We start from the raw sequence: 11511 nt of genomic DNA on the forward strand, positions 1-11511 counted from the left end.
TTACAAGGCCGAAGCGCTAACCAGTAGGCCACGGCTGTCCACAATCATGGTCTAAGCATGGTGGAAAGTGTCATACAATTGCGCAGTGCTAGTGGCAGGGCATTCCAGAGATTAGGGCCTGCCATGCTGAAAGCCCTGTCACTCTTGGTGCGAAGTGTGGAGGGGGGGATGGATAGGAGATGGGCATCTGTGAAGCGTAGAGTGCGGGATGGTGTGTGTGGGGTTAGGAGATTTGAAAGATATGGGAGGGGCCAGATTGTGGAGAGATTTTGGTACAAGGAGAATGATTTTGTATTTGATGCAGTATTGAACTGCAAGCCAGTGTAGTTGCTGGAGGATGGGGATGATGTGATCCCATGGTCTAGTACAGTTGATCACCCTAGCAGCAGAGCTCTGAATATACTGTAGGCTGTTTAATCTTTTGAATGAGATGCCAATGAGTAGGGCTGCAATAATCTAACCTGGAGGTGAAGAATGCATGAATGAGAGCCTCGGCAGCAGATGGGGTGAGAAAGGGAAGGAGTTAAGAACTGAGTTTCAAGACGAAGAAAGCTGTTTTGCTGATGTGTTTGATGTGTGAATCAAAGGAGAGGGTGGAATCGACTATGACACCAAGCAAGGTTTCTTAGCTCAGCAGAGGTAGTGGTGAAGTAACAAGGTATGGCTTGCTGTGAATGTGCCAGATTGTTGGGCCAGATTATATATTAGATTAATAATTTGATTATTAATGCAAATTGTTGGGCCAGATTAATAATTTGCTTATTAACGCAAATTAGCCAGGCCGTGCCAGGGCTAATTGCTTTCACAACTTCAGGTGCTGGTGATAACTGGTGCCACTTGTGGACCACTTGGTGCTACAGTGGGGCTAGGGATGGTGTCAAGGTGAACGCGGTGTCAACCCGTTGTGTGTGGAGTGGAGAAACGTGATTTAATCTGTCTGACTTAAGCTATGAAAGCACAGCAGTACTTGAGCAGTACACCAAGTTAAGAGATAGCGGTTAGGTTCGTATTAAAGATGTTTGCCTGTCAGTTTGCCTGTCCAGAGGTCGCCATGTAGGCTAGCACAGTAAATAGGCAAAACCTCTTTTGTTTCCTTATTGCCTGGCTCCTCACAAACTTTAACAGTAAATGAACATAACATAAAAGGACATAAACAAGGCTGTCCACCAAAAAGTCACATGGCACACAGCCTGAAACTGTTATTTCATAGACATTATATTATGACTTGTAAAATTCTACAGCCAACAACCAGGTCAGGAGCAGTTTATGATGTAGGCTGACAGCTGACCACCATATAAATAATGCTTTCATACTCCAGCAGGCAACTCACTCCAAACTACAACACACCTGATTACTTTTCCAAGGGTCGGCGCCATGAAGACTGTGACATCTATTTTACTCCTCTCTGTGTGTGTCATGAGTTCTGCTTCAGGTAAAAAACATCTCCACAAATCATTTCAGCATTTGTAAATGAGAGCTTATCAATGTAAAAGAAAAATAAAGCATTTTCTCATCTCTACCACTTGTCTACTATATAGGCCTAGGTAGCCTGCAGAGCCTGCGAAGGGCCATGGTGGGAATTATTTTTTAGAGGTGAACATTTATTTTTAGAGCTCCTTTTGCGTTCCCTTGCAACATAGTTTTGCATTCCTTTGCAATACTTTTGATTTTGTGAGGGAACGCAAAAACATTGCAAGGGAATGCAACAGAAGCTTGAAAAAATATAATCCCACCTCAATAAAAATAAATGCGCACCATGACCCTTCACATGCTCCATAATAAACCATGTTGCAGAGGCTACGTTAAAAATCCAACTCAAATCCAACCAACTAAATTCTATGATCACAACGCTCTATACTACAATACTGACTCATTCCAGTGCGGTGTGTTTTAACCTGAACTTGGGTTGTAATTTCAGAGATCATTGTACAGGCTGTGAACAGCACTGATGTTTCTCCCTCTGTTCATGGTAAGATTTATGTATTTATTTCCTTCACTCTGCTGCGTAAACCTTTTGTCAGTTGACAACACTACCCCAGTTCACAAACTTTTGAACCCTTACAGGAAAGAAAAGGACCCCCTTATAGTCACAACACTGATTAAGTGTATGATTACCATTTGGTGAGGCCAAAGACAATTCTCGTCTATCTCGTCAACTATAGTTGTGCAGTAAAGTATTTTTATACAACAATCCATTTCATAAACTAGACATATCAAAGATATATAAAAAACATAGTTGTGTTTTGTTCTACCTCGCGTGGAGGTATCTCAAAAACGAGGCCATTTGGCCCTGGACTAATAGTATTCTATTTGTCCATTCTATTGGCTCCATTCTATTTTGAAGACTTGTGTTGGCTAGGTTGCTCTTGGCTGAGGTAATGTCCCAAATATTTTTGTTGTGCTTGCCGCCTGGCTTGGCGCAAAATACCAATGACTTACAGCGTGCCGCAGCACGCGCAAAAGCGGCAAAGCGGCAAAATGGCGTTTGCGCTTTGCTCAGCACAGCGGCAGACCAGATAGATAGATAGATAGATAGATAGATACTTTATTGATCCCCAGGGGAAATTCAAGGTCTCAGCAGCATACATACAACACAAACACATTCTTTAACAGCAGAAAGAGTAATTAAAGTATATAATATAAAAACACAACTAAGCAGTAAGGACAGTAGAAGATAAGAATATGCTAAATATACTAAAATACAAATTATACTAACACTTAATACAATATATAAAAATATACTAAAATACAACTTACAAAAATACAAATTATACTAACACTTAATCTAAATCAATTCTAAAAACAGTATCCACATAGTGGTGATTAATAAATCAGAGGCGCTTGCAATGACTGAGGCAGGGACTAAGCCTGTGATTCTCTGTGCATAGTAAGGTATGGTAAGGTGCTCTAAGGTGCTCTGTGTGAATGAGTGTCATGGTGGTAGTGCAATGCTGATAGTGGTCATGGTGACAGTGCAAATGAGTAAGTCAACAGTGCAACAATGCAGAAATAAAGTAAAGTCTATATATCTATATATTTAACTATTAAGAAAATGTATAAGTGTGGCCACAGTTTGCTGTGGCATGGAGGGGGGGGGGGGGGTTATGCATATGTGCTAATGTGCTAATATAGCACGCAAACAGTGAGGCATAAAGACAGTGGTATAAGTGGCTAGTGGACAGACAGTACCAAACATGGAGGGGGTGAAGAGGCAGGCAGACTATGCAGAAAAGTCTGTCTCTCCTCTTCCCTTAAGTGAGGCATTGAACAGTTCAATTGCCCTGGGGACAAATGACTTTCTCAGTCTGTCAGTTGTGCAAGGCAGTGAGCGAAGTCTCCAGCTGATCAGGCTCTTCTGCTTAACAATAGTGCTGTGGAGTGGGTGACACTCATTGTCCAAGATGTTGATCAGTTTGTTCAGGGTCCTTTTGTCCACATCCTTCTTCCTTGTGCTTCCTCCCCAGCATACTACTGCATAGAAGAGGACGCTGGCAACAACAGACTGGTAGAACATCCTGAGGAGCTTACTGCACACATTGAAGGACCGCAGCCTCCTCAGGAAGTACAGCCTGCTCTGCCCTTTCTTGTAGAGTGCATCAGTGTTGGCTGACCAGTCCAGTTTATTGTCCAGGTGGAGACCCAGATACTTGTAGGTGCTAACCACCTCCACATTGACCCCATCAATGTGGACTGGTAGCAGAGTGGGCTTAGACCTGCGGAAATCCACCACCATCTCCTTGGTCTTTGAACTGTTAAGTTGAAGATGATTGAGTTTGCACCATTGCACAAAGTCCTCCACCAGGCTCCTGTACTCCTCCTCCTGCCCGTTCCTGATGCACCCCACAATTGCAGTATCATCAGAAAACTTCTGCATGTGGCATGACTCAGTGTTGTAGCAGAAGTCAGATGTGTACAGGGTGAACAGGACTGGAGAGAGCACAGTTCCCTGTGGCGCTCCGGTGCTGCAGATCACAGTGTCAGAGAGACAGTTCTTCAGTCTGACGAACTGTGGTCGCTCGGTCAGGTAATCTGTAATCCAGGTTACCAGGTGAGCGTCCACACCCATCTGCAAGAGCTTGTCTCCCAATCTGAGGGGCTGGATGGTGTTAAAAGCACTTGAGAAATCAAAGAACATGATTCTCACAGCACTTTTCCCCTTGTCCAGGTGGGAATGTGTCCTGTGTAGAAGATAAGTGATGGCATCGTCCACGCCCACTTTCTCCTGGTAAGCAAACTGTAACGGGTCTAGTGCATGGCGTACCTGGGGTCTGAGCATGCCTAAGACCAATCGCTCCATTGTCTTCATCACATGTGATGTAAGAGCGACAGGTCTGTAGTCATTAAGCTCACTAGGGTGTGGCTTCTTAGGGACAGGGGTGAGACATGATGTCTTCCACAGTGTTGGAACTTGTCCAAGGCGTAGGCTCAAAGACCAGTTCTTGTGCAAGCCATTGAAAGTAATGGGTTTCATAGCGCATGCCGCGTGTAATGTTATAGGCCCTTAACGCAACACTCAGACCATTATAAGTTCTATCTCGTTCCGGTAACACAAACGGTTTGCCTTAACTGATAATTGAATACGTTCGCGTTGCGCTTTGAAAGTTCAACGCTCAGCTTGTTCAACGCGTTACACCAGCGCTGCTGCCACCGTTCTGCTACCGAACCATAGAGAACAATAGGAAACCAGCCGCTGGCCGCTGGCCAGTGTGATCCCTGCCTTACAGGAAAGGAAAGGATCCCCTTATAGTCATAACACTGATTAAGCGTATGATTACCACTTGGTGAGACCAAAGACAATTTCCATGCTCGACATGACAAAGTCTATTCTATTCAATTTAACTTTGAGAACTGCTGCTCTACCATGCTGACCCATTCCAGTGATGTGTGTTTTAACATGAACTGTGTCTAATTCCAGAGCTCATTGTCCAGTCTGAGAACACGACTGATGACTCTCCAGCAATTCAGGGTACCAAAAAAATTTATTTTGTATGTATTTGTTTCACCTTGCACCTTGAGTGTGTGTGTGTGTGTGTGTGTGTGTGTTTCATAATGGTATCTGTCAATGGTCTATGAAAGTAAGACATTTCAAATTCCATTTTTTTCTGAAAAACAAGGCTTTAACATACAGGTGCTGATGATACAACCAATGTCACATAGTTTTCTCACAGAAAATTAAAAATCTAATCCAATCATTTCAGCTGTTCTATTTTTAAGTTTACTCAGGAACTTATCCAGTGGGCTGGGAACAGTACGATCAGCGCTGCTTCAAATTTGTCAGCTCTTTAAAGACATGGGCAGAGGCAGAGGTTGGTTCACAAGAAGCAAACAATACATTCAGTTGTCTAACTTATAACAAATAACTTATAACTTCTAACAAATAATGAAAACAAGTTAACAAATACTGAAATGTTATGTTTGCTTTCTTCAGAAGCATTATTTTATTTTTTTCCTGTGACAACATTTATGCGTCAACATGATGTGTCTTCCCCAGCGCTTCTGTTTACTGCTGGGAGGTCATCTGGCATCTGTGCACAGTGTTGCAGAATATCACTTCATTCAAGGACTAATAGTGATGCAGACTCTTGATTCACCTCTCACTTGGATTGGGGGATCGGACGCCCAGCAGGTCAGCCTAATTTGTTTTATTCTCAGAGACATTACCTTACTTGCTCTGAGTACATGGCAATTTACAGCATGTGCCATAAAAATACCCTCAAACTGTTGAATTCACCAGCGATAATGAGGTCTACCCAGAACCATATTAGGATCATTTTAGATAATGAATTAAAGATGAATCATAAAACTTTATTCACGTTCCTACCTCTGGTACACTTTCATTTGTGAAGGAAGGAATCTGGTTTTGGAGTGATGGGTCCAGATTTGCATTCAGCTACTGGGCCCAACATCAACCTGATAACACCGGAGGTGCTGAGCACTGTCTTCACATGAATTTGGAAGGTAAACTACATCAAGTTATTTAGAGTTGCTCATATCAGCCCAGTATTTCTGAGAATTATTGTGTAAAAATCATGTCATATTTTTGTCATATTTTATGCCCTTTCTGAAGGAGGTCTGCTTTGGAACGACCATGTCTGTTCAACTGCACTTCCATCTGTTTGTGCAAGATCATAATATGTCCACTGTTTGTCATGGCAGTTGTGGTATCTGTAACTGACACGTGGGCATTTCTCAGCAGCTTTATAGAGAAAATGCATCTCAATGTTTAAATCTTTTTTCTAAATGTTCTGTTATAGTCCTGGTTGTCAGACATTATAACCAAATATGATGGATAGACTGCTTGGTACAGTCCCAACCAAACCAAATGCAATATTCTCTGTCTGATCCCAATGGAATAGCAGAAGAGCCACATGTCTGTGCCAACCATTTACTTAAACCAGCTGATTCTAATTAGCACACTCTTCAGCTAGGTAGAGCATCTAATTGGGGAGATCACCTGTGTTAAGTGCACAGGTAGAGTCAATGCATGGTTGGTTTTTACTTTCTGAAACTGGACTGTTCCACCTCTGCAGAAGAGAAGAACAAAATAATATTCTTTAAATAATATGAAAGAAATGTACTATTAAAGATATTTTGGGAATGTGTGCAATAATTTATTCATTTTCTGTTCTTTTTCTGAACACTTACACTGCATACACTACACTACAGTGATTCTTGAAACTAAACTTGAAACACTGCAGCATGAGACAAGTGTTTAGTTTTGCGTTTAGTGTGAAGCAGTCAGATGTGTTTACAGTATGGTACAAAATTATAAACTGAGTGCAAACTGCAGTGAATCTGAATTCAGTTTGGCAAACTTGGTAAACAGATTGACTACAACTTAGTGTTAATTGTTGCAGAAATTGTGTTTCAAGAAGCAACTAGATGTACCGCAGAGCGGTACAAAATATGACCGCCGCCCAGTCCTGCACAGTTTCTTCGCAAAAATAAATCACACATGTCAATTTATCTCCATCTCCAACTCCATCCCCTCTTTTGTGTATGTAAATTAGTATGTGCATGTGTGTGTTTGCTTGCCCACTTCCACTTTGCTCTGCATGTTATGGGCCTGTGTACCATCATCTGATTCCTTTCTGCTGGTTAGTTATTGTTTCAAGTTATTTTTGTGGCCATCTCAGCCATACTCACAGTGCACAGGCTCTGTATAAATAAAGGCACACACAGGCCCCCAGCCTGGTGCCTACCGCCAAAACACAGCCGTGGGTATATCCAACCCCACTCTCACTCATGCTATATTGCTTATTTAACTATTTGTTTTCATTGATTTGAATTACCATCAAATAATTTCACAACCAGCCTGACTGGAAATCTGAATCTTGATCCAACTGCTTTTATAATCAGTTGATCTAATTTCACCCCCTGCATTTTGATTGGTCAGCAGGGTCTGCTTCATGTTTAACAACACTGACAGAACATGGGCAGAGGTAGACCTTGGTCCTCAAAGTGCCCTTGAGCAAGGCACCTAACCCCTCACTGCTCCCCGAGCGCCGCTGTAGCAGGCAGCTCACTGCGTCGGGATTAGTGTGCAAGAGTACTTCACCTCATTGTGTGTTCACTGTGTGCTGAGTGTGTTTCACTAATTCACGGATTGGGATAAATGCAGGGACCAAATTTCTCTCACGGGATCAAAAGAGTATATATACTTACTTATACTTATATCACTTCATTCAAGAACTCATTGTGACACACTCATAGACTAAGCTACATTCACCAGCAGATGGCGATAATGAGGAGCCTAACCTCTAGTTTTCTTTTCCTTTGAGTAGGAAGGCAGATCTCGATTTGCATTCATTTGGCAAACAGTCAAGCCCGATAAAGTTGACAATGGTGAGCGCTGTCTATGAACTCTGGCGGTGAATAACATTAACCTTTTTTAGAAATTCTACTTATATCAGACCACTGTTGATATACTGTGTGGCCTCAATTTATGCATTGTCATTACATCTGTCTGTGCATTGGGGCATTCCTCAGCAGCATTATTGACAATTCATCTGAGATATTTGTACATCTTTTCATTTCCATTTCACTTAGCTTTTAACCTGAGACTTTATTTAGCTAATAAGGGCATTGAACATTATAAATCTCCAATTTTATTTCATTTCATAAATGTCTATTTTAATTTTTTATTTCCTGCTCAGATGAGTTAAGTATCTAGTACATCAGTTGTAGTGGGGAAATGTTTGCACTTGAGGCCTAGCGGCTGGGTTAGGTGATAGAAAAGAAAAAAATCAGATTTCAGTAGTAGTTTGTCTCATTCTCTCTCTGTCTGTCTGTCTGTCTGTGTCTGCCTCTCATACAAATACATTATATAAAAATAATTTCTCATTTTGTTTACTGTTGTCAACTGAGCAACATTCAGGTTGTAAACTCTCAATAACCATTATGATAACTAAAGTGTCCATCAGATCACAGCAGTGATGTCATTTGTCTATACTGTTGATTATTATTATTATTATTATTATTATTATTATTATTAAGGTAAAACTACCTTACAATCAATTAAGATGATTCACAACTTATCTTATACCAGCTTGAGAGGACGTTCTTTAAGGATGATCTCATTTGGTAGTTATTATGTGGTTTACCATCATCTAGTAATATTTGACTGTTTTAGCTTAAAATTTACTGACAAGCTTCCGACATGAAATGATATAGGCTATATTAGCCTAGGTCTGGGTTAGGAGAAGGGTGCAACGTAAGGGTTAGGATTAGGTGCCTTTAAGTCGACTGTGGCAGCGCTGCCTGGAAGACGACGTTGGGGGCTTAAAACACCATTGAGCCATCACTATATTGCATTAGGGATTCATAAGATATCTTAGAGAGCTTAACTAGGTTGTAATGTAACTCTCTCTCTCACAAACACACACACATACGCATACACACATGCGCGAGCACACACACACACACGTACACGCCTGTAGCAAAAGACCCACAGGACAAAATAATGTAAATGGACTTTCACAACATTTAATACAGTCCCATTTAGGAAAATATATTCACATTAGCTTTTGGCATTGTTTCTTTATTTATTTTTTATTTCTTCTTTTTAAAGGAAGCATAGATGTCCAGTATCACATAACTTTGATACAATGAAGAAGTACAAAATCAAACCGTAACATTTTACACAGCTGCACATACAAAATGACAACACATAAGGTGCTCTATCCATGAAACCAAATTCAGATTATTATTTTTTTCCATGTGCACGTCGGTTATAAACATAAAGTGCAAGACATAAATAAGGGGCTTAAGAAAAGATAGAAAAGAAGAAGAAACAGAACACATCTGTAATAAATAGAGACCAGTGGCAGACATAAAACAACTGTTCATATGCACCATTAGAAATCCAGTGCCAGCCACCACGCACTGTTGGCCACATTAGTGGCAACACCAAAGACATCCTCCCAACAATCTCTGAAGATACCATCAACTGGAAAATATTAAGTTTGGATTTCTCAATATCTTATCACACAAATTCATTAATTAATATTTAATAATTTTTTACTGTTGTAATTAAAAAATGTCCTGATGTTGGATGTATTGAATGGATTGAAGGGGCAAGAAACTGCCTGCTTTATACCAATCAATTCACCTTGAACTACAGAGACTGTTGGATCAGAACTGGCCGACAAGAGAGTCAAATCCACATATGACATGCATGGTTTTATGTCCACAACTGGTCAGTATTGAGCTCAAGCTCCACTCTTGAAAATTAACAATCTAAAACAATAAGCCATCCATAAAAATCATGCATGAATTTCGGGCATTACTCATCTGAGCCAAACTCTAAAAAAATATTTTAAAAGGACGTCAAATTTGATGCTGTAGAACAGTTTGATCAAAAATTGGAAACATGAAAACCAGAGGGTGAATACACTTTATCGTGACTCTTGATGCATAGAGATGAAAATGATTTATTTTTCTGAAGTATTGTGATCCATGTTGGTCTCCATGGCTACAGCATGGGAATGCAACCACAACCCCGGTGCCACGCTTGGAGGAATTAGCATCAGTCACAAAAATTAGCACCACTAACACAGACGAACATAAAAACAGACCTTGAATGCGGTTCAAATTGCCTGGGAATCAGGCCAGAGCACCGCTACCCGGATCACGATCATAATCTTTGATAATGCGACCCGTTTTTTTGTTTTGTTTTATTTTCTTTTGTTTTTAATATTCATGCAAGCCCAGAGGCTTCCACAGTGTAATTTTCCGTCACTTTATTATCAGTCAGCCATTCTCATCCACACACAGCCATCCCAAGCACAATCCTACACAGCCACATATGCTGTCTCTCTCCCAGCTCATCTACTAAATCACCATTTCCGGAAGGAATACGTAGCCTTACATTGCAAACAGCCCTACTTTGTATAAATACATTTATCAAAATGCATGTGGAGTATTTCTCTATAATCACCTCTATTTTCCACTTAATAGAATTTCCACCAGAATAATCAATAAGTGCATTAGTTTTCAATTATTTTTTTGTAAAGCAATATCTGCTCAAATCAATATTTTCTTATCCTTCTAAATATTTTGAAAAAACAAAATCCATTTTAATCCATCAGGTTTTGTGCAAACTTGCATAACTATTTTTTTCCACATAAATATTAATTAACTTTGACTGTTCATTCACTTGAGAGAATGACAAACATTTCCCTTTTCACATCGAGTACAACATACAACTCAACTGTCATGAACTTTCCCAAAGATTCTTCCCAGATCCACCCTTCCACATCCATCCACATTTTTAAGCCTTCCCACACCTTCCCTCGGATCACTTGCTACATCCGTGTTCTACACCTTCCCTCGAATCACTTGCTATCTCCATATTCAACTCCTTCCTGAGGTCTTCAGACTTGCACCACCTTCTTTTTTTGGCCATGTAGATACACAACATTAAAGGACACAAAATCAAACAGTCAAATTAGCAAGAAATCAGCTGTTTAGTGCTAACTACAGTATGCCTCGAGCCTTTGTTGCATGGATTCACCTTGAAACTCTGTGGCATTTGGCAACGACTCTGAATTTAACTGGCCATTTGACAGGCAATTTTACAAGGGCAACAGGTCACCGTGGTACAGTGCGGTTTACCAGGTTTCCTATTCTGGTTCTATGACCTTAGGTCCACAAGACAGGAAAAGGAGTATGGCTACTGCAGAACCTAGCAGACTATTTTGTTTGGCTAAGTCATGATGTTTACCCTGGTCATCAGATTTTCAACGTCAGGATGGTCAGGAACTTCAGAACACTTAATTTAGATCAGTGTGACTAAAATAGTATTCTCTTATGTTTGTATCCTCCTGGTGGGACAATTTCACTGGCCTAACATATAGTTGCAACCTGGTCTCATTAGCGAAACGTTTTTGGGAACGTTTTCGCAAACTCAGCCAAACGTCCCATTTGCTAGATTACAGGGTTAATTTGATATTTCATTCAGTCATTTTGGACATGCAAGGTTCTTGGGTTAACTTCCAAAGAGGCATCCTT

General features: G+C 40.6%; 1 protein-coding gene across 1 annotated transcript; it reads left to right on the plus strand.

Annotated features, from left to right (window-relative positions):
- The first annotated feature begins 478 nt into the window (after positions 1-478).
- Positions 479-6204, plus strand: LOC143140750 (ladderlectin-like). The gene is made up of 6 exons (XM_076301835.1): positions 479-506; positions 4916-4966; positions 5215-5306; positions 5492-5626; positions 5847-5958; positions 6197-6204. Exons 1-6 carry the CDS (start codon positions 479-481, stop codon positions 6202-6204), a joined length of 426 nt encoding a protein of 141 aa, XP_076157950.1.
- The last annotated feature ends 5307 nt before the right edge of the window (positions 6205-11511 follow it).

This window comes from Alosa pseudoharengus, unplaced genomic scaffold (genome assembly GCF_046254945.1).
Source record: "Alosa pseudoharengus isolate Yale_2024_CS ecotype anadromous, Long Island Sound unplaced genomic scaffold, YU_APseudo_1.1 YU_APseudo_1.1_scf_23, whole genome shotgun sequence".
NCBI lineage: Eukaryota > Metazoa > Chordata > Actinopteri > Clupeiformes > Clupeidae > Alosa > Alosa pseudoharengus.